The 24,401-nt window shown below is 38.9% G+C and overlaps 1 protein-coding gene across 1 annotated transcript; it reads left to right on the forward strand.

The window, feature by feature from the left end:
• Positions 1-143: 143 nt before the first annotated feature.
• LOC134621298 (vitamin D3 hydroxylase-associated protein-like) lies at positions 144-13,879 on the forward strand. Its single transcript, XM_063467722.1, has 16 exons — positions 144-217; positions 345-582; positions 1,003-1,116; positions 1,351-1,491; positions 2,214-2,347; positions 2,563-2,769; positions 2,855-2,895; positions 3,011-3,135; positions 5,694-5,819; positions 6,432-6,529; positions 6,723-6,822; positions 7,009-7,052; positions 7,152-7,191; positions 12,734-12,842; positions 13,264-13,409; positions 13,757-13,879. Exons 1-16 carry the CDS (start codon positions 144-146, stop codon positions 13,877-13,879), a joined length of 1,860 nt encoding a protein of 619 aa, XP_063323792.1.
• The last annotated feature ends 10,522 nt before the right edge of the window (positions 13,880-24,401 follow it).

The following is a 24,401-nucleotide window of genomic DNA, read 5'->3' on the forward strand; positions in this document are numbered from 1 at the left end:
TTTCTGTCTTAGCCTTTCAGCTGAAAGTTTTCAACACTAAACTCTTCAACAAGTCACAGCGAAGGTAGGAGAGGCCCCGGTGTCATTAAGAGATTTGATTGGGTATTACAGTGTCGGCAATGAAAATGAACGAATGGGCTAGAATGGGCTGCCAGTGCGTGTATGGTACAGTGCGCAGCGGCGCTTCAATTGGCCCCGAGGTGCGTCGGGCCAGCGGGTAAATTAACTGTCCACCCCTAAATTAAGGCACGGTACATGCACAACACACCCACAGCTAAAACAAGATAGCCTGTCGTGTTTAAACAGCTGTGCGTAAGGTCCACTTGGATTTTTGCATTTTGCAGCCGCAGGACAAAGACGAAAGCCACGCAGAACACTGAACTGTTTATTAAGAGAGTGAAGATGGACAACTGGACAGCGGCTCTGCTCACTGGTGTTGCCTGCATTGTGGGATACCTGGTTGTGCGGGTGAAAAAGATCAACAGCCTCCGACGGGCGGAGGAAAAGATCAAGAGAGCCAGAAACAGGAGAGATGAGAGCTTGCAGCGGGCAGAGCAGGCGGTGCTCCGGTACAGAAAGTCGGTGAGAGTTCAGAGCTTTAAACACTGAACTGTTTAACTTTTTCTTTAGATAGAAATCAAAACTAATTATGTGCTTTTAGTTTAAGCCTGGCGGAGGTTCAGTTATTAATTTCCAAATTACTGACACTTTTTGTAGTCAACATGCTTACAAAAAGTTAAAAACACATTAATATTATGCTGCTCTTCTAGATTTGTTTTGTTGGCCCAAGTTGACACATAACTTCACACACGCGGTTTGTCAGCTGCACATCTCCTGTTCTACCTCACCCTAAAGTTGCTCTGTTCGATTGAAATCTGGTGATTGTGCAGAAGTACAGGAAGCAAGAGTCCTGAATCTATATACTGATATGGTTTTCTTTCTTTCTTACAGCTTTATATATTTTTATAACATAATGATTCTGTGTGGGTCTGTGTCTTCTAGCATCCCACGACTGACTCTGCTTTCATCCTGACGCTCTCCCTGTCTGAGCTGACAAAGCAGCTGAAGGAAGGCTCACTGAGCCCTGAGGATGTTCTTTACTCTTACATGGAAAAGGTTCAATATCCAGCATGACACAAGAGTTCACTGCCTAAGATAACACAGATATTTCAAAAGGTTGATGGAAAGACAACATATACACCAGTTTATTTTAGCTAGCATAAACACTAAGTAATCTATTTTATTTTCCAGTGAGAGTTTAATATTTTACAGGGCGCTTACAAAGATCAATATCCCTTTAAAGTAAATAAGTTCATCTGAATCTCTCTGTGCTTGTTTCCTTTCCAACAGACTCTGGCTGTAAACAAAAAGCTGAACTGCTGCACTGAAATTTTGCTGGAGAGTTTGGACCAGCTGACAACTGTTGGCTCCAACAAGGATGGTCTCTTGTACGGAGTTCCAGTTAGCATCAAAGAAAATATTGCATTTAAGGTATTAAGAATAATTTAATAAATTAATGTATTTTTAGTGCAAACAAATGGCAGTTACGCTATAGGCAGTATAATAATGGATGAATGCAGCTAGGACACCGACCATTGGTTTCTGAAGTCCAACCTCAAGATGAACATTTCCACCATTGCCAAGTTGGTTGCAAAAAGCTAAATCTGACATGGAGGAATGGGTCTAAATGTGAAACTGCTTGCTCACTGACTAAGTATTAGAATTAAAACAGTTAATTTTATAAATCATGAGCAACACATAAACACTGACTCTACTTCTTATTTCCACTGAACTTGGAAAAGCTGGTTTTAAATGGTTTGCTGCCAATGAATTAAATGAACTACACAAAAACAATGATGTTACAATGATCTTTGATTTCATTTGATAATTTAAAAAGGTTTTAGGCACATGTCTTTGTTAATTTGTGATCTAAGATATGGAGGTAGTTCTTCACCAGGAGCATTGATAAACAAGATAAAACAACCTGTGTTGTTTTATCTTGTTTTATCTTTCTCAATTTCTTGGCGTTTTTTGTAAGCACGTCTCTCTTTAGAAAGAGATCTCAATCTCAGTGAGAATACTGTGTAAATTAAGGTCTTAATAATAATGTTATTTATGATCTCTGAATTTCACTTACAGGTTTTCAAATTATTAATGTATGGCATTTGTGTAGTCTTTGATGCACTCTTATGTTCTTTAATTTACACCACAAGGATCATGACTGTTCTTGTGGTGTGGTCATTAACCTGGACCAGCCTGCTGAAAAGGACAGTGTGCTTGTTGAAGTCCTGAAGAAACAAGGAGCTATTCCCTTTGTGAAAACCAACTTGGCCCAAGCCCTTATGAGGTACATTTTTTAATCAATAATTCAAATTTAAAACAAATGATAACACAGTTAAAAACTCTGTGTACTCATGGGTGAATGAGGAGAGTGCTTTAAGTCCCCCGATAGAGTAGAAACACACTATATAAGAACCAATACATGTACCATTTGCATCTTCCATGTGTGTATTTTATGTAAAGACTCATAACCTGTCTGTGTTTGTCTGTGTCCACCTTTAGCTATGACTGCAGTAATCCTATCTACGGGCAGACTGTGAACCCTCATAACCCCCAGAAGACTCCTGGTGGTTCATCTGGTGGGGAGGGGGCTCTCATTGGGGGAGGGGGCTCCCTGCTTGGTATAGGCACTGATCTAGGTGGCAGTATCCGTATTCCGTCTTCATTCTGTGGAATCTGTGGTTTCAAGCCAACTGCTCACCGACTGAGGTAGATCCTTTTTAGTCATAGAAAATTATTGTAAATTGATGAATTAAGGTTTCTTTATTTGTTAACACCTTTGAATAATGAACAGTTTACAGGGTTTTCGTTCAATTTGTCGAGGACAAAAGTCAGGTAAGGAACTAGCACATAAAGTAAATGCAGAGTTACATAAGTGTCTAATAATATTACACAAATTTTCTGGAACATTTCGTTTAAAACATTTGCTTTATGCTTGTTACTAAACTAGTGGCGTCATCTCCTGGACCCATGGCAAGAGATGTGGACAGCCTGGCTCTGTGCATGCAGGCGCTTCTTTGTGACCACATGTTTTCTTTGGACCCCACTGTTCCACCATTACCTTTTAACATGGAGGTGTGTCCTGTACTGTGGGATTCATGTCCTCTGTTGATGATCATCTTTTCTATATATTTTCAGGTCATTCATAGATGTTAGAAACTAGAAATTAATCAAGTTAATTTTCTTAACACATCTCTCTATGCTAAAAGACGAAGTTCTTAAGGACAAAGTTAATAGTCTTCCTATAACATTTCCAAGTGCTTTTTTTTATGAGAGCAAAGGATTTTCAACATTTTCACCATTTCTAAATATACCGGTTTTCTTTTGAACACATACACTATTTCTGTTTACACACAATCTTTGAACTGTAGCAGAAATACAACAAAATTAACCAGGGCCAATAATATAATAACCCCAGAAAAGCTGACCTTTTTAAAAGTCATTGCATTTGTAATGTTCAAAGCTCTTCAAGTCAAGTTAAAACTGAGGGCTATTTTCCAATTTACACACAGTACAAAAACCTCAGGAAGGGTTTGAGCTGTTGAGAAAGCATCATGTGAAAAAGCAAATAAATAAATAAATAAAGTTTTAGACTTGAGAAAAGGAATTGTTAATCCCTGCAAAGGATGAGATGGTTATACAAAGTTATCACAGCATTTCCAAGTGTCACAATGTGGAGTCAGAAGTATCAAGAAATTCAAAGAGAGCCACAGAGTACAGAACAAGTCTGTACTGAAAGAACTGAAAGATTTCATTGACTCTGGGAAGAAAACTACCGAGAGATATGTCTAAAGACCTTAGCCAAGACACTAGTGAATGTCTTAACCAAGCCTGGAATTGTAATCTCAAAGAAAACATTCGCTATAACCCTGCATACAGTTAGGTCCATAAATATTGGAACATCGACACAATTCTAACATTTTTGGCTCTATACACCGCCACAATGGATTTCAAATGAAACAAACAAGATGTGCTTTAACTGCAGAGTGTCAGCTTTTATTTGAGGATATTTACATCCAAATCAGGTGAACGGTGTAGGAATTACAGCAGTTTGCATATGTGCCTCCCACTTGTTGAGGGACCAAAAGTAATGGGACAGAATAAGAACCATAAATCAAACTTTCACTTTTTAATACTTGGTTGCAAATCCTTTGCAGTCAATTACAGCCTGAAGTCTGGAACACATAGACATCACCAGACGCTTGGTTTTCATCCCTGGTGATGCTCTGGCAGGCCTCTACTGGAACCGTCTTCAGTTCCTGCTTGTTCTTGGGGCATTTTCCCTTCAGTTTTGTCTTCAGCAAGTGAAATACATGCTCAATCAGATTCAGGTCAGGTGATTGACTTGGCCATTGCAAAACAGTCCACTTCTTTCCCTTCAAAAACTCTTTGGTTGCTTTTGCAGTTTGCTTTGGGTCATTGTCCATCTGCACTGTGAAGCGCCGTCCAATGAGTTCTGAAGCATTTGGCTGAATACGAGCAGATAATATTGCCCAAAAACCTTCAGAATTCATCGGGCTGGTTTTGTCAGAGAACCAGTTCCACTGGCAGCCATACATGCTGCCCGTGGAACATTTGTTTTGTTTTTTCAGCCTAATGATGGCTTGCTTCACTGATAGTGACAGCTCTTTGGATCTCATCTTGACAGTTGACAGCAACAGTTTGGATCTTTTATTTGTTCATTGTAATTGGGATAATGAGGGAATAACACACACCTGGCCATGGAACAGCTGAGAAGCCAATTGTCCCATTACTTTTGGTCCCTCAACAAGTGGGAGGCACATATACAAACTGCTGTAATTCCTACACCATTCACCTGATTTGGATGTAAATACTCTCAAATAAAAGCTGACAGTCTGCAGTTAAAGCACATCTTGTTTGTTTCATTTGAAATCCATTGTGGTAGTGTATAGAGCCAAAAATGTTAGAATTGTGTCGATGTCCCAATATTTATGGACCTGAATGTAGGTGCATGGACCGCATAGTTGCAGACCAACAAAAAACTCCACTTCTGCAGAGAGACACCTTCAAGCCAGACTGAAGTATGCTAAAGACAACTGGGAAAAAGATTATGCTTACTGGACACATGTTCTTTGGTCAGATAAGGTCAGACTATAGCTTTTTGGCCACAGTGAGGCTATCTATGTTTGGAGAAAGAAGAGAACAACTCAAAGAACCCCAGGGTGGGAGTATCATGCTTTCGGGATGCTTCAGTGTGCCTGGAACTGGAAATCTCCTCAAAGTGGAAGGAATTATGAAGAAAGAAGGATATGTGAAGATTTTGAAAGAAAACCTCAAACAGTCACCCAGACCCAAAACTGGGTCTGGGTCTTCACTTTGTCTTCCAACACTACAATGACCCAAAACATTCAATGCTCCTGGTGAAGAACTACCTCCAGAAGACCAAAGTAAACATTACTGACCCTCCTGCACAAAGCTATGGCTTTAATCCCATTGAAAATCTGTGAGTTTAAACAAAGACCAAAGTAAAATAATGTAACCATCCAAAATAAAATTAAGATGCTTGGAAAAAACCGTGTTAACAATCCCTTGCTCTTCTTAACAGCACTTGGGAAATACTTAAAAAGCTGAAATTTTCTTTGGCGGGCTAATAATTCTGTCCTCATCTACAGATATACAGAAGCTCCAGACCTCTAAGGATTGGTTATTTGGAAAATGATGGCTACTTGCAACCGTCTCCAAGCATGGCCCGAAGCGTCAGAGAGGTCAAAGCTCTGTTAGAGCAAGCGGGACACACAGTAAGATGTCACCACACACATGTAATCGTTGTTGTCCTGAATTGTTATGAACCCCCTGTTATGTTACAGGACAAACTGACCCTTTTAAAAGTTAAGCCATCTAAAAAATCTGAAAAATTGTTAAAAGTACTTTTATATATAAAACTTCTTCTGCTTGGCTTAAAGAGTGTAATGAAAAAATGAAATGAAAATGGTTCATTTCACATATTTGCAATCTCTCTGCATGTTTATGTTACATAGATACTGTTGGGGTCAACTTGACCCGTCAGTAACACACACACACACACACACACACACACACACACACACACACACACACACACACACTCACACACACACACACACTCATTTTCATATCTTAGCAAGGACATCTAATTGACATAAAAAAAACGCATTTTGAGCCTCAAAAACACCCACAAACTCGTGGGGACGGGGATTTTGTCCCCATAAGTGACCGATGGTCCCCACAAGTATAGTCGCATGCCAATTTTCTGTCCTCACAAAGATGTCTAAACATGTACACACACACACACAGACAGACACATACTAATAATCACTGCCTAGTATTTGATATGAGCCATACATCTTTAATGTTCTCTTTTATGCCTTTAGTTGGTTCCTTACTCTCCACTGAAAATCAGCCAAATTGTTCCTGAGCTATTAATAAAGGGTGTATATGCAGACGGTACTACCACCCTTCTACAAAAACTGTGAGTTGTACCTTTTAATAATTCATCTAATCACTTCTCATGAACTTAAAACATCTAATAAATGTATGATTTTTTTTCAGTGCTAAGTTACAGGTGCTAGCATGATAAACTAAAATAGAATACTAAAATCATTAAATGTCATTAAGTGTCAACACAGTTATTTTGTGTGTGTAAATGATTTCTTTCATTTTAGGAAAGGGGGACTTCTAGACCCTTCTCTGAAGCGGCAGGTTTTTACGCACTCGCTCCCTAAGTGGTTTAAGAAAATCCTTTCCTTCCTACTAAAACCTGTGGTGAGTTTTCTCATTTGGTGACAAACATGTGTAAATTCAAGCACAGGACTGAACATAATCTTGGAACTTTTATCTGATAAAGCCTATGTTGTAAAGTGCCAGGATGTTTAAACTCACAGATTTTCAATGGGATTAAAGCCATGGCTTTGTGCAGGCCAGTCAATAACGTTCACTTTTTTTTTACAGTCACCTCGTCTTTCTTCCAACATGAGTGCTGTTTGTGGAGTTCGGTGAGAAAGGATTGTTGAAATTCATCATCTGTACTTGATTCTTTTTTCATATAATACATGTGATGGGCAAAGTCACAACATACTGCTTTATTTTTTTAGATCTGTTTCCGATCTGTGGAAGCAACATGCTGCTGTTGAGGTAACTTTAACTTTCAACTAATGATGCATGGTTGAGTATCACAGTACAATTTCAAAAGAGGTGGGACACTGTGCATAATGTAAATTAAAACAGAATGCAATGATTGGCAAATCTTACCGACCTATATTTATCCACAATAGCACATAGAAAATAAATCTAATATTCAAACTGAAAAAAATAATGTATACCATGTTCAGAAAAAAAGATTCTTCTACTACAAAGCCATGCTGTTGTAATAGCTGCAATATACAGTTTAGCATTGTCTTGCTCAAATATCTTCAGCAAGAAAATATCATTCTAATGGAAGTTTTATGTTCCTCTAAAACTAAACCTCCAGATATGCAAGCTGCCAATGCCATGGCGCTGAAACATGCAGGCTTTTGAACTGAGCACTAATAACAAGCCAGATGGTTCATTTTCTCTTTGGTCCAAAGGATGCCGCATCCATGTTTTCCAAAACTAATTTCAAATTTTGATTTGTCTGGCCACAAAACAGTCTTTTACTTTGTGTCAGTCTATTCTAAAGAGGTTTGGCCCAAAGAAGGTGGTGGTGGTGTTTATGGATTATGTTCATATATGAATTCCCGTTTGCATGAGCTTTAGAGCTTTAAGCTGTATTTCAATAACGACAGCTCATTTGGAAGAATTGAACATGATTTACTGAGATACAGAGTTCAGCTGCTGGTTTGGTCATTGACCCATCATAGCGGAATCTCAGAGGTGATAGGAATTAGAAGTAGAGTATGGTAGTGGTGAAGATGAAGCTGGAGGCTTGCATGGAGCTCTGAGTGGACAGGCTAGAAGATGAGTGAACTAGAACGATGTCGACACTGAGTTTGGCAGTGTGGAAAGAAAAAGTGATATAACAAAGATTAGCAGCCAAAAATCCAGGACAGCAGGCAAATGAGTGATCTTATTGAGACAACACATAAGCTTCATTTGTGGATAGCATGGCGAACTGTGTTCACAGACTGATATCTGGAAATGTTGCTGAGCCAAAGCAATGATTTCCATGACAAAATCATCCCTGTTTTTAATGCACTGCTGCCCAAGGGCCCAAAGTTCACAAACATCAAACACAAACTTTTGGCCTTGTCCCTTGCACACAGAGATTTCACCAGAGTCTCTGAACCATTTGATGATAATGTACCATAGATAATGAGACAGTTTTTGTTTGTCAATTTTACACTGACAAATATTATTTTGAAATTGTTCTGTAATATGTAGATGCAGTTTTCTTTACTTCTGAGAAACTCTGCCTCTCTGAAATACTTTATTTTTCCATCAGAGTCATGATACTGACCTAATTAGCTGCATCAGTTTCATCCAGCTCTTTATTTTTCTTTTTTCACTTACTTTTTTGGCTTTTGTTGACCCCCTTACACCTTTTTTAGGTCTGTTTTTGCTGTCATCAAAATCAAAATAAGGTAATGTTTTTCATGAAAAAATTAAAACATTTCAAAAAGGTGCAGGAGGCATTGTAGCAGTCAGGTGCAAGTGAAACTTAATATGCTGAATGAGAAATGTAGTTGAGTAATGAAGTGGTTGTAATACCCCACCTCCTGACCCTTTGGTGTGTGTGTATGTGCTTCTGTGCTGAGATTATTTGGGGAATGCAAACATGGCACACAGCCCTGTTGTCTGAGGTCATAATGTTTGGTCAGAATGACGAAGCAAACATTCAGATAATGTCAAATTGTAACATGTGGAAGATACAGTGAGAAAAGTATCCCTGTTTGATTTAGTTGATGAAAGTCATGTTGAAATTAATATTCATATGTGACTGAGCTAATGTTAAATCCTGGTCAAGTAAAATAGCATAAACTGAGTTAAACATAAAGGGAAATATTTTCATGTGTGATTTAATATCCATATAGAAAAGAAGAAAATGTAATAAAGTGATTTTAATGAAGTAACCTCTACCTCATAGATACCTCAGAGATAAAAGTTGGCGAAAAGTCAGAGAGAGAAAGGTTCAAGGTCAACAACACTGAGTGAATGTACACAGAGGAAGAGGGGACAAGAGAATGGGGGATGCAAATGGGAAAATTAGTATAGAAGAGGGCCTTCAGGGAACCAATCCAGGGTGAGAATGGAATTTTTTGAAGGAGAAGATGGCTGAAGCAGTCCACAGAAGCCAAATCGAGGGAGGCTCCAGCCAAGAAATTGGTGTATAGACCCACAGAAACTGGTGCTGGAGCAGAATAACACGATGGCCCGCATGTTGCCTCCATCTGAGGACCCAAGAGATAGTGACTCCGGAGGAATGGGTCACCCTGCGAAGTGTCTGCACATCACTGGAGAAAATCCCTCATCTGATGGACAAAAAGGCAGAAGAGCAGAGGAGTTCATGTGGAAATTGAGGCAATGGCCAAGAATACCAGACCCACCACCCAGAGGTAAGAGTGATTATTCTGCAGCTTGAAGGTCAAAGAAGAGTAAATATTTGGGAACAAGGGCGTGTGTGTGTGTGTGTGTGTGTGTGTGTGTGTGTGTGTGTGTGTGTGTGTGCGTGTGTGTGCGTGTGCGTGTGCGTGTGTGTGTGTGTGTGTGTGTGTGTGTGTGTGTGTGCGTGTGTGTGTGTGTGTGTGTCTTTGCTACCAAGGGGGTATGCAAACATGGCACACAGCCCAGAGCTTGTCTCGGTCAAACTGACTAAGTAAACAAGAGAATGTCAGATTTTAACATGTGTGATTTAAAAAAACAAACAAACAAACAAACACTTATATTGCGTATATTGTGATTGACAGAGTTATAAATAAAAAGTAAGAAAGGCATTCCCATGTGACTAAGTTGATGAAAATCGCGTTGAAATTAATAGTCATATGTCATTGAGCTGTTAATAAATCCTAGTGAAGAAAAATAGCATAAACTGAATAAACGTGTTAGGAAGTATATTCATATTGTGATTTAATATTCATATGTGATGGAAATTTTGATAAATCATGTTGAAGTGCAATATAGAAAAGTAGAGAATGCAATGAAGTGATGTAATGAAGTAACCGCTGCTCTAGTTAAAAGTGGGTGAAAAGTAAAGACAGAGAATCATAAGATATGGTAGGTATGGATATGAGATACCTTTTGTGAACAGAAAATTTACAAGGTGGTAGAAAAAATGACTATGTTGGTCGACAACATATATAGAAAACCATTTAAGGTTTTAAGGTAAAACCAACATTTAAGGAGTGGGTGGATACAAAATCAAACCAAAAGTTCTTTTTATTTGTGGGGATTTCAACACAGATGTGATAAGTCCAGAAAAACATTAATAGACTGTATCTTAACTAATGAATCAGAAAACAAAATTGCCTTCTACTTAGTGACATCAGTGATTATTGACCGGTTTTTCCAGTATTTGACAACAATCATAGTAACGACAAACAGGAAAATAAATTAGAATACAACAGGTGAGAACAGAGGAATCCATGAATGCATGAAAAAAGTGACCTACTTGAGGGTAAATTTGGAAGTAGTGTATAAGGAAAGGGATATTGATAAAGCTTATGAGACATTCTTAGGAAGAATTAAATTATTATATGACAGGCATTGACTAATAAAGCAATACAGCAACAAAGAAAAATATGCAGTTTGTCCATGGATCACAAAAGGATTATAAAATGGGTGTAAAAAGAAAAATACCATATGTAGAGAAATTTAAGTGTATAGAAGCAGAGAGGCTGAAAATAAATATAACAAATGTAAATTAAATAGCATTTTGAGGTTATGTAAAAACAAAAAATTGTGCATATTTATTAGACATGAAGAAAAACATTAACAGGGATTTGGAAAACATTAAATACCATTATAAAATAGGTCTAGGCATTTAAATTACCCTTTGTAATTCATTAATAAGGATACAAATATTAGTGATGTTGGTGAAGTAGTTCATGAATTTAATAGATTCTTTGTAAGTGTTGGACCAGACTTGGCTGATAGTCGTTTTGCAGCGAGAGCAGACAAACTTCAGTGTTTGTATCAGCTGTAGAAGAAAAGGAAATCATGGGCATTGTTGGGAAACCACAAAATCAAACTTCTACAGACTTTAATGGCAGTGATACAAAAATTGTTAAATAAACTATTGATGGTATCTCTAAAGCTTTAAGCATACATGTGCAAATTCTCTCTACAAACTGGTACATTACCATCACAAAAGTGATACAATTGTACAAAAATGGAGATAGATACCAGAGGTCTGTATTGGGATCAAAATTGTTTATCCTGTACATCAAAGATATATGTAAAGCATCTGATATACTGCATTTTATTTTATTTGCAGATGATACAACTACTTACTGCATTAGGGTGCATTCAGAGCAGATCTTGGAAACTGTCACACAAGAAATGATTCAGTTAAAAACATGGTTTGATAAAAAACTAGTTATTACTAAATTTGAAAAGAGCAAGTGTATACATGTGCTGGGGGGAAGAAATGATGATTATGGTAAATCAATAGATTGCTGAGCACGAGCTAGGGATTATGTACATATGTACATACTTCTTCCTACTCCATTTTGGACATGATGATCAAGTGATTTCATGTCATATATGTGTGTGTGTGTATGTGTGTGTATGTGTGTGTGTGTATGTGTGTGTGTGTGTGTGTGTGTGTGTGTGTGCATGTATATATTCGGCTATCTGTCTATATGTGTATGCATATATATTTGTTTGTTTGTTTTGTATGTCTGAATTATAAAAGGTTATCCCATTATCCCATTCCCATTGTCTCCAACCTCTGTCCTCAAGAAGGACTTATTTAATATTTGATCATTATTATTAATATTATATGATGTGGCTTTTGCTTTTGCTTTTGCTGCTAAATTGCTTTAATAAAATATCCTGCATTCAAAAAGTCTAAATTGTGAACATTTCCTTTTTCATATCTGTTTAAATAGCTCGTACAGGTTACTTCAGCCTTTAAAAGTTCATAGATCTCTAAACCAAACCCAGTCATATTCCAAGAGCACAGATGTACAGCGGAACTTCCACAATGGGTGTGGCTGGTAAAATACTGCAAAGCTATTCAGGGCCACCAGGTTTTATCAAGCAGAGTAGACATCCAGAGGAAAGAGGCAGTTAGAACTGGGCAGTTCCCCTCAGCCATCGGTTCCATCCAAGCTTTGCAGCGCCTGCTGAGTAACACTCATAGGATCAGAGACTAGACTATTTATCTAGAGTTCCTGTTTTGGAGTGCTGGTTCCACATATCAACATAGGAGGAGACCTCAGAGTAGAACCAGGACATGCAGGAGAGGTTATTTCTCTTGGCTAGCCTTGAAAGGCCTCGTTGTTCCCTCGGATAAACTAGAGGAGGTGGCTGGGGAGAGAGAGGTCTGGGCTTTGCTTCTTAGGCTGCTACCCCTGTGACCCGGCCCTGAATAAGTGGAAGAAAATTAATGGATAGATATTAAAATTTCTCAGTTTAAATATTTCAAAATTTGTAAATCACTGCATTTTGTTTTTGTTTACATTTTACACAGTCTCCCAAATGTTTTGGAATCGCAGTTGTATAAAGGATCAAGTAAAATTTCCTGTGTTTTCTTTAGGACTACATTCAAGAGACAATAGCACATTGGAGGAGCTGCAATATTGATGTGCTGTTGTCCCCCATGATAGGGCCAGCCTGCAGTTTATTGCATGCTGACAAAGTTGCAAGTATGGTATACTGAGTATAAAAAAAGCATTATTGTCCATCTATCTCTTTTTTTTCATTATTGTAATCTCAGGATAAGTTTGTGGATGTATGAAATGCTCCTAGGTGGCAGCATATCCTGGGTTTTGGGATCACATAAAAATTATCTCATGAAAAATTAGGATTGCTGCCTTTCTCTAGTGCTAACACACATGATTAAAAAAGGCAGAGAGTGAAGAAAAACACTATCTCCAGACGTTAGTCAATTAGGAAAGTCACCTGTAGATTAGAACATTTGGACAAATAGTAATATAAAGGCACTGTTACACTAAATAAATCACATGTTAATTAAAGAGCAACAGAATTTTGAAGGGCTAAAGAAAAGTGAATCTGTCTTAAAATATTTCATCATCACTAATCTACTTGTATTTTCTGTTGTTTCAGCTGCTGTCAGTTGCACGATGCTCTACAATCTCTTAAAATTTCCTGCGGGTGTAGTCACTGTTTCCACAGTGACTGCGGAGGATGAGGAGGAACTCAAGCACTATAAGGGCTGTTATCAGGACAGTTTTGACAAGTCCCTCAAAGAGGTAACACATACCAGTGAGGGAAGACAGATTGAACACATTTACTGTGAGACTAGTTTTTCATGCAGTTCCAAAATTTCTAAACAAATGAATGCAACTTTCGACTACACTGACTACACACAAGAAGATTTCAGGTGCGGTGGTGGGTAGGCCCATCTATCTTACATGGAACCAAGAGCAAAACCAGATCAGACGGTTGTGACATTTTTTTCTTGTGGTTCTGTAATTTATTGACTCTCAGTTATACATAAACTTTATTAAATGTTCCACAATTTGTTAGTCAGCTCGAGGCAGAAGACTGCAGTCCAGCTGCTGAGCATTAAGTGACAGGAGTGTGTTTTTGTGTTCAGGCAGTGACCGGTGGCGAGGGTCTACCTGTGGCGGTTCAGTGTGTTGCTCTGCCGTGGCAGGATGAGCTCTGCCTGCGCTTCATGAAGGAAGTGGAACAACTGGTCAAAGAAAGCAAGAAGTAAAGCTGCTTTCTTTCTGTCTCACAGGAGAGGCTGCAGACTTCAGAGGCAACGTGTTAACTTGAGTAGATCCTATAAATGAGAGCTAAATGTTTCATAAATAGCAGAGCATTCTCTTTTTTACAAATTTAATCTGGGCAATTTTTGTGCCTTGACTATTTGGTAAAGTTTAAATAAATTTTAACAGTTAAAATTCAGGTTAAAGTCAAGGCAGTTTTATTTCTTTATGCCAAAATCACATGTAAAGGTTCTTCACAGGGAATGAACAAATAAATACATACATCCATTAATGAATGGAACAGTACATTTTAAAAAATTGAAATCACTAAGATATTAAAACAGACATAATTTATATGTATAGGAGTGTGTGTGTGTGTGTGTGTGTGTGTGTGTGTGTGTGTGTGTGTGTGTGTGTGTGTGTGTGTGTGTGTGTGTGTGTGTGTGTGTGTGTCTTCTTATTCAGTCACAATGATGGAGATATTCGTGATACAATATCTGGGTCACAGAAAGCTGGAGGACGCAATGAAGTAAGTTAAAAATCAGCATCTGCTGTCAGTCAGGATAAACATATTAATACTATTTTTATGAGAAAAGTTTAGGGGACCATTCGTCCTCGCCATACTCGAGAGGTCAAAGTAGATTCTGCTGCCCAATTTGATATTTACCCTGTAATATATGCTCTTTTGTTTTCTTTAGATGTTTAAGTCCACTAATTGTCTGTTGACAGCTCCCTTCTGACATGTAACTGTCTCCTGGCAGCTCTCACTGAATTACTTTGAAACTAAAAACTACTATTCTTAGGTGAGCTCTACTGATTATCAACTCCTTCCCTATGAAAAGTTACTGTGTGTGCAGTTAATGCTCAGTGATTTACAATAGACATACATTTTGTTTAACATGCCATTCACCAGATGATTTCTATTTTGGAGTTTTTCTTTTAATCTTAACAAATGAGTGGTAAAATCTTTAAGTTGAGTCATGACTAGTTCAATTTTCCTTGCAAATTTCATGAATGGAAGTAGTAGACCAACATGCTTGTTTAAAGCTTTAAAATTAACATTTTGCAAATAGATGTGTAATTAGCACATGGAGCCATCTGGTAAATGGTAAATGGACTGGTTCTTATATAGCACTCTTCTACTGTAAGCACCCAAAGTGCTTTATATAACATGCTTCATTCATCCATTCAAACCCAGTCACACAAGCACTTTTTTCTACACCTAAGGGCATTCTAGCTGACATTTACACATATTCATACTCTGATGAATGCATTGGACAGCAACTTGGGATTCAGTCTCTTGCCCAAGGATACTTAGGCAGACTGGAGACTGGAGCATCCAGGGATCAAACCACCAACCTTCCAATTAGTAGATGAGCTGCTCTACCTCCTACACTACAACCACCCGATGAGCCATTGTCAGGATGTCAGGGGAACAAGACAGCTTCCACAAATGTTGCACACCCTGTGGTGACCCTATTTTTATAGGATTAAGCTTAAGTTTGTTGGAAGATGTAATTACACACTAATTAATGTATATTTATGTATTCAATATTAAGTGTTTGTATTAAATAACCTCAAAAAAATGACTGCCTGCACATTTAACAAACCAACCCTTCTGGATGAATGCTACTGTCCACCCGTTTCTTGTGAATAGCTGTTTCAGGAAGACCCCCACCCCCTCATAAACTTCTACCAGAAGAGTTCACCCTTTTATCAAAGTATATTGAGATTCATTTCAAACATGCTTTCAACCTGTGGTTATAAATTTTATTTTGTTAGTAGATTCTTACTGTACTTGTTTTTGACCCAGCAATTTTTGCTGTTGTGTGAAGAATGCGGTTCATTATTGACATGAACTGGCCAAGTGTTTGTGACAATATATTAGTGCTTTATTGCTAGATAATCAACAGAACTTTACACTACCACTGATTTTTGAGGTTGCATCTTCATGCTAATTTGCCCCCTTTAGAAAGTTAAAATGTTAATTGATTCAACTCAGCTCATTCACATGCAAAACCAAAAACAACAGCAACAACAAAAGTGTGACTCAAGTATGATTCAAAAGTATTTTTAGTATTAATACTAAATACAGTTAAGATCTTAACTTGATTATCATTAGCATTGATATATGCTAAATGTGTCATAAATCATGACACGCTCCCTCCCTTCTTTTCATTTTTTGACTCTTTGCTAAAGATTAAATAAATGTTAACTGTAAAAATTAAGGTTTTATGTTTTTTTAAGACCAGTCTTTTTATTTTGTCGTGTGCTCTCCATTTCATGTAATGTAATAAAGCTTGAAATTAAATTACGGACTTCAGAGAAAATGCAGTCATGTAAAGTCAAGTAAAGTCATGTAATAAAAAATGTTGAAAATTAGAATTCATAACAGGTATGGAAACTGGTGTGGGCAGTACACCCATGTTTCTTCACTCCAACACACACAGTGCACAGGTTGGTCAGTCTGGTCTTGCAGTCTCGGCTGACTGTTCTGTCTACCAGTAGCTGGTGTTTTGCGCCTCTGGAATTCTTGCCCATCCCTTTCTGTGCCCCACTCATGTATTGACCCATGTGCCTGTTCATCTTAGCCGATATGATGCCTGACAGGAGCTTCCACGTGGTGCTGAGGCAGGTTATTGGTCTGTAGTTGGAGGGGACCGGTCCCTTCTGGGGATCACTGAGGATCAGGACTGTCCGGCCTTCGGTTAGCCATTCTGGGTGTCTCTCGTCAACTTGCAGCTGGTTCAGTTCTGCTGCCAGACGCTCGTGGAGTGCAGTAGGCGTGAAACATGTCTGGTGCTGTCCAACTCTTCATATTGGAGACCTTTTCTTGGATGTCTGCCACTGTGATGGTTACTGTTCAGGGAGGTTGCTGTGGTCTGCCCTTAGATCCACTAGCCACTGAGCATTGCCGTTATGGGTTGCGTCCTTCTCCCATATGCTCTTCCAGTATTGTTCCATCTCCAGCCTTGCTGTTCTCATATTGTTCCCCTGCCACTGAAAGTACACCTTGGCTGGTTCTGTGGAGAACAGCTGATTTATTCTCCTGCCTTCGATCTCTCTGGTGTACCTCCTCAAGCAGCTGGCCAAGGCTGTGAGTCATTGCTTAGCAGTTTCCAAGGCCTCAAGTATGGACAGCTTGCTGTACTTCTTAGGTTGCACCTTTCTGCAACTCCGATAGTTGGCTAACCTCCCTCCGTGCTACCTTGATCTTAGCCTCCATGCCATGGAGGGTACTGTAGGCAGTTTGTAGGCAAGCATCTCACTGATCACTGCTACTGTATTGTAGATCAGCTTGTTAGTCTGGTGGCTGCAGGTCCATCCAATCATGATGATATCTCCCCCCTGACCTGGCGTCGTGGCTTGGCCCAAATAAATCTCTTCTGCTTGTTGTTTTTCCTTAGTAGTTGTTTCTTAGCAGCTATTTGACCTGATTCACACAGTCTCCTCTGAACAGTTGATGTGGCGACGTGTCTACTACTGGAATTCTGGGTGGCATTTATCTTATCTAATCTGAGGTGCTGTTAACTTGTGATTTCTGAGGCTAGTGACTTGGATGAATTTATCTTCAGCAGCAGAGGTGACTCGTGGTCTTCCTTTCCTGGGGCGGTCCTCATGTGTACCAGTTTCATCATAGCACTTGATGGTTTTTGCAAGTGCACTTGGGGACACATTCAAAGTTATAGTAATTTTGCAGACTGACTGACTTTCAGTTCATAAAGTAATGATGAACTGTTGTTTCTCTTTACTTAGCTGATTTGTTCTTGCCATAAGATGAATTCTAAGAGTTGTCAAATAGGGCTGTCAGCTGTGTACCAACCTGTTCTGCAGAACACACCTGATGGTCCAAACCCCATTAAGAAGGCAAGAAATTCCACAAATGAACGAGAGAAGATGGAGGAGAACAATTATACAGTGACTTTGACAGGAAGCAGAACTGTGCTGATGAAAATAAAGATGGTAAAATAGGAAGAGATTGAGATTATAAAGTGTACAGATATGACTCGTGTGATGAGTTAAAGCTGGTGTGCTCAGGCACTTTATCACATAGCACTACACGTCTGAGTAGGAGTCAGTATGTGCAGATCTGTTTAGGAATGAATGAAATCTGTGTGATAACTTCACACACTTGTTTGTTCACACAAGAACAACCTGTACAGCCCTCATGTTATATTGCAGGACAAACCGACCCATATTTAAGTTAATAATCTAAAAGAAATAGTTCAACTTGTTTACTCAGACAAGAACAACCTGTCAATCTTTAGCAGTTTAACCCCCCTGTTATATTGCAGATCAGACTGAACCATTTTAAAGTGAAATAATCTAAAAAAAAAAAAAATGTTCCAGAGGGGGAATCGGGAGCCCAGGAGGTAATAGCAAAGAGCGACAACTGCCCACCGAATGGCCAGGCACTCAACAATGCTATACCAAGATTCGCGCTTCCTGCTGATATAGACCACAGGGCAGTGACTCCCATATGACCTGCAATATGGCTGTAATGAGCCACCTGGAAATAATTTCAGGTGGCTTTTAGACACCAACAAGCAGCAACTACAAAATGCTTGTCATTTTGTATTATGATTTATGTCCACTTTAAGTCCACTTTGTTAGTCTTGAGTTTATTCTATAGTACCATGGTTGTTCTGTTTAGCTTTTGATTATTCGATTCCCTCTTGTGTTTGCCCTCTGTGTCTCTTTCTGTATGTCTGTGTTTATATTTGTGAGTTCTTGTGTCTTGCTTCCCTCTTTGTGTTTCATTCTTTTCCCCGCTGACTGTCATGTTTATCCATGTTTCCCCAGTTTCCCTACTCTGTGTGTCTGTCTGTGTCTCTGTACGCATGTTCCTGTTGCTTCCTGTTTTACTTTGGTAGTCTCCTGTCTGTGTGCACCATGTTTGTTTTTCTTCTCTTACTTTGAAGGTACCTCGTCTCATGTGTTATGTTCAGCCTTGCGTCCTCTGTCTCATTCTGTGTAATTTGCACCAGCTGTGTTCGCGACCACCTTCACTATGCTGTGTTTCCTCTGTGTTCCTTGAAGAGTCCTAGTCCTGGTTCTAGTTTTCCCCAGTTTAGTGCCATGTCTCTAGTTTCCAGAGTTTCAGTTTGCGCTCTTTATTGCTACAGCAATAAAGCTGCCTCTTTGAGTTAACTTTTTGAGTTTGAGTCCTGCATTTGGGTCCACATCCTGCCTGCCACACAGTGACATTTACTTGTCTTATTTCTTACTTAGTTTTTCTCATATTATGTTTCCTTTCTTAAATTCTGTTATCTTGTACTATGTTTTTATGTTATTTGATTATTTTCAATATACAGGACTTTGGTCAACAGCTGTTATTTTAGATGTGCTATAGAAATAAATCGCACACACACACACACACTTTGACTTAATGTGTGTGTATACTCAGACTTTTTACTTTTTAAATCATGTCAGTAAATTGTGTATAAGCATTCTATTTGTATTTATAATATGTCAGTATATCTATGCTATCTAAATCTCGTTTGCTGGACCACATGTGGCAGTATTGCTTATGTAATGACAATAAAGAGTCTTGGCTCTTGGATCTTGAAGCTGAAATGAACAGTTTTTCTGTCAAATAAAAAAATAAGTAAAAATGATGTATAAGTCTTCAACAATCATATCAACTTTCTTTTTTTAACATGACTTCCCATCAGAATGAATGCACTCATGCACAGGCAGATTTCCAGCGTGGGTATGATAATGAAATAACAGGCCCTTGAATATGTAAAAGGCCGGTCCATCCTGCACAGAACTGAGAACTGAACCAGATGAGGTGACTCCAATAATTTTAGAAGTTTTATGTCTTTTTTCCCGCTGATTCTGTTACAGTTTTTGTCACTTGTTAGTCTCCTTGAGGTCATACAGATATATACAGTAGTTCCATAGTTTGTCAGTAGATGGAGGCAGAAGACTGTAGTGAGTCCAGCTGCTGTGTTATTTTGTTCAGGCAGAGACTGGAGGTGAGTCTGTCTGTGGTGGTTCAGTGTGTTGCGCTACTATGGCAGGATGAACTCAAGAAAGCGGAACAACAAACAAAGCAAGAAGTAAAGCCTATTTTCTTCCTCAGTCTCGCAGGAGTGGCTGCTGACTTCGGAGGAAACATGTTAACTTGAGTATATCCTGTAAATAAGAGTTCAATGTGTCATAAATAGTGGAGCATTCTCGGTTTTAAAAAGATGATATGTTCAGTTGAGTCAATCCTGACAGATTCTAGTTGCCCTTCGTATTTTATGAATGATAGCATGGAAAGGTGCTACAGATGCTTCAGAGAAAAATTAGATCATGTAATCATGAGGGACAAAAATGTTAAACACTGTAGCGAAAGTAATGCCTTGCTCTTCTGAGATCAGGATACAAAAAACAACAGCTTTTCTTTTAACTGATTTGCATGGGAAAAAAATGTTATTATTTACCACAGCAAAAACAGTTAAACTACGACTCTTCTTTCTCTCTCTTTCCTGTACATCTAACATCAACTGTTAACATATATTATGTTTAGCTTGTGGTAGATTTATGTGTACTTTGAATTACCCCTGTTCAGTAAACTGTTCTGTTGAACTGTGCCAATATTTAATAAACTACCTTCATATACACAAACGTGCATCCTCGAGGCACCCGAGGATGCGCGTGAAGGCACAAAACGTCTTCCTTTACCTTCTCCCCCCTCCACCTCAGCCTTTCCATCACTGTCCCACAGATGAGCGCAGATCATTTTCATTCATATTGTGAGTGATTGTTACACTGATGATAACAGGAAAAAGAAAAGAGATAAAGGAGACTAATGACACATGGCGCCTCCATCTCCAAGGCCAGCGCACCATGTCGTCATATTGTGATTACCCTGTGCTATTGTAAATATGTGTTTCTCTTAGGCTTACATAAATTTACATATGTTTTAAAACTCTCCTGGGATGGGAAACCATTAGGGACAATGTTAGCATTTTCCATTACAGGCACCCACGTTTTCAGTGCTGTTTCACAGAATGGAAATGGCCATGCGCATGCAATAGAGGAAGGAGGGCACATTAGGCGAGGAGAGCTGGAATTGAGAGGTTGTTCTTAGCATTATCTGAGGCACATAGAGAGAGAGTGTGTGGCTCTTGCTGTGCTACTCAGTCAGGGAGCATTAAGCTTTAAGAGGCAGTGAAGAGTCTCAGGTCTTCTGAGGGAACTTGACATTGTTCATAAATCCCTCAGGATCTGAGACAGAAGTAATGGTACACACACACACACACACACACACACACACACACACACACACACACACACACACACACACACACACACACACACACATATACAAGTGCCTGATTTCAAATTGGCCTATTAAATACAATTCTGCAGACATTACAATATATTTAAATATTATTTTTGTCCAGAATTTTGAAAAAATAAAACATACAATTGAAGAGTTCAAAACAATATTTGTTAGTCTGCCAAAAATGTGTAGTCGTTATGCCATATATTCTTTGTTTTATTTTTTTTAAATACTATCGAAACCTTTTCCCTTTGATTTTTTAATTTTAGCACTAATATTTTGCAAAATGGATAAAATTTTCTTTTGTAAATGGTAATGTGTTATGTGTTTAGTCATTAGCAGTAACTTAAATTTTGCTGTTATTGGCAGCTTTCTGGAAATCACAGCAGATGAAAATTTGTTGTTTTCAGCTGATGCAATGAAATTAATATTTTAATTTGTCCCAATTAATATAAGCTCTCCTGGATAAATGTTGAATACCTTTGGGGAACATAAAAAACATTTATTTTCTTTGGAGAATGCAAAGACTTATGAGTTTATAAGTAATACAATGGCTATTTCAGTTGTTGTATAATAACTGCTTATTATACAATACAGTACAATGCTTTTATTATTTTGGATGTGTCATGTGGTTTGAAGTGTTCACTGTGCTGAGAACCAGGCCGGGTTTTAGCAAGAACCCCCTTCCCCAGCCGCCAGCACTGATAAAACAGGAGAAAGAAATTAATAGCAAATAAGATTAAATATGTTGGGCAAAGAGATGGAGCATAGTGTTTCTGACTTCACAGGTTTGTGGCTGCAGGTGTAGCTATCACATCAGTGTTTTTGATACCGGGTAGTGCACAGATGGGGAAACTCCAATAAAGCTCATATCTTGTTGTATCTTGTTGTAGCATACATAGGCTTGTAATACACATATGCCGTAAAATTACATTTTAATCCTGGTAAATTTTGTCATTTACTGTAACTTAGTTCTTACTGTTCTACAATCTGTGTGAATTCTGCACAGCTTCTTTCTAAATTTGAACAGGTGTGTGATTGCAACTGTCCAAAAAACGTATATACATCCGCATCGCCAACACAGCAACTAGTTTTTTACACTTTTTAAAGTAATTAACAAAACCCTGTGCATTTGCTAATCATAGTCTTAAGGATTAATACTATAATGTTTTCATAAAAGCTACTGAATATAGCACCAAAACTTGAAAAAGAAAATAAGTGAAAGAGAAGGAACCTGTTGTAATCACCTAGTGAAAGCATCCAGCGGTCTTCACAGTCAAGACAGTGCCAGGTGTTATTCTCATGTAACGTCTCATTGATAAGAGCAGCAAACACCTCATTTACAGGAACCTTAGGCTATAAGATCAGGTACTTTAAAAGCCATCCAAACACATTCAGACCCTGCCTGTGAGCCAGCAAATAAAACACCTTGATATCACCACAACTAAACTAGGATGATTCTGTCTTAATGTCCCATTTCAGGGACCAAGGAGCCCATAGTCTTTATGGCTCCACAGAATTGCAGGAAGTAATGTTTGACACAGCAGGAGTCCTGCCTTTCAGATGATCAAAGTGACAAGTTCATCCTGCAACCAGAGCCACTTACAGGCGACATCAAGAAGCAGCAAGATTGGCAGCTTTTAGGTCCTTGGTCCATTTCATCAGCCATTACTACCAGCAGTGGCGGCATGCTGTGGAGGACTAGTGGGAGGAGGGGAAGGCAGATTAACAGACAGCTGATACAGGTGTATAGGCGGTATCAAACAGCAGCTCTGTCAATACTGCAGGCTTCAAAATTCTTCAGATGGGGCTGGGATCCCTAAAGTATGCCCACTGATTTCACTATGACAGGATTAACTGGGAGCTTCATATGATTTTCTCAGATTCTGTGACTCAACAATTCAGTGATCCACGTTCTATCGGCTTTAAAGGCCCCTATCCCAAGTTTCAAAAGCTTACCCTTCGGACAACGAATGCTCTTTTTCTCCCATGGTTCCGCTTTTCCTTTTTTGCTGCATTCACGTGTTCATCAACCCCCGCATCTTTGCCAACTCTCCCATCCTCCTTTCTCTGCACATCTGCTAGGTTTGGGTTTTCCTTTCTTCCCTCCAGCGCCTTGCTTGGCCCAAGGCCCTTATAGCCAAATTGGTTTACATTGGAGAGATAAATGCTCTGCAAATGCGCTTAAATGCGTACAGTAAAAAATGCAGACAGTGCGTGTCAGGATTATCACCCAAGTCAGGGGGAGAAAGGAGAGCGTCTCTGTAGCACAAAGCTTGGGAGCCAGAGTGAAGCCTGCAGATACAGTCCGTCTCATCCACTTCTCAGGAGAAAGAGAGGAGGATTTAGCATTTGCATGCTAGTCTGTAATTCCTAGCATTATATAACTTGTCGCCAACAATCAAACTCCTGTGGTATTGTGAAAGTATTGTTTCACATGGGTGAGCAAAGTGTGGAGTTTCACTTTGGGGGAAGGTGTTTTTTCGTGGTGCTGTACAGTGGCAGTTGGTCCAAGATGCATCCCGGAGACCACCCTGTAATCCCAGTTGGAGTAGTTATTCTTCAACACAGCCTGAGGCCCAACTAGAGAACATGCACTTAAAAATCCTGAAAATATACAGCTTAGAGCATAAATGACTTACTTGAGCGTGTGATATGTTCAAAGGGCAATTTAAAGATTTTTCACCAGAGATCAGGGATCAAGGATTTAGCACATTATAGCTACTTATGCTGTTCCCCCTGTGTGAGTGTGCCATGTCCACATCTGTAAATAAATCATATTGCATGAGTTCTTGTTGCGCTCAGACTGTGATGTGGGTGCTGTAACAATAAAAGTTGCCTTTATAAGCTACTGACAAAGAAAACGTGACGCTCAGTGTGTGTTCTTTCTTTCAACTCACACAGTTTATATTTATTGGGATGGTGAAACACTATGAAAATGAACCCTTCACGTGGTTAAATGTCTTTAACACTTTGCTAAGCTTATTCAGTATTTGTATTCAGAGATGGGCAGTAACGCGTTACTGTAATCCGATTACTTTGTTCAAGTAACAGGTGATGTAAGGGATTAGTATTGCAAAAAAATAATTAGATTACTGTTACTTTCCCGTAAGCACACTGCGTTACTGCGTTACTAAACCGTCGTGATTTTATTTGTGAGAGTGTCTCATGACAATAACGTAAGCACGTGTGACGCCCGTGGCAGCAACAGACGTGCAGATCAACAATGGATAATATGGAGCGTGGGA

This window comes from Pelmatolapia mariae, linkage group LG23 (assembly GCF_036321145.2).
Source record: "Pelmatolapia mariae isolate MD_Pm_ZW linkage group LG23, Pm_UMD_F_2, whole genome shotgun sequence".
In the NCBI taxonomy this organism is placed as follows: domain Eukaryota; kingdom Metazoa; phylum Chordata; class Actinopteri; order Cichliformes; family Cichlidae; genus Pelmatolapia; species Pelmatolapia mariae.

What these genes read in the sequence shown, in the direction of transcription:
- LOC134621298 (XM_063467722.1), top strand. Translation starts at nt 144, where the DNA reads ATGGGCTGCCAGTGCGTGTATGGTACAGTGCGCAGCGGCGCTTCAATT. An exon ending in GAGGTGCGTCGGGCCAGCGG is followed by an intron (nt 218 to 344) that starts GTAAATTAACTG and finishes TGCATTTTGCAG; the next exon opens with CCGCAGGACAAAGACGAAAG. An exon ending in TTGGCCCAAGCCCTTATGAG is followed by an intron (nt 2,348 to 2,562) that starts GTACATTTTTTA and finishes GTCCACCTTTAG; the next exon opens with CTATGACTGCAGTAATCCTA.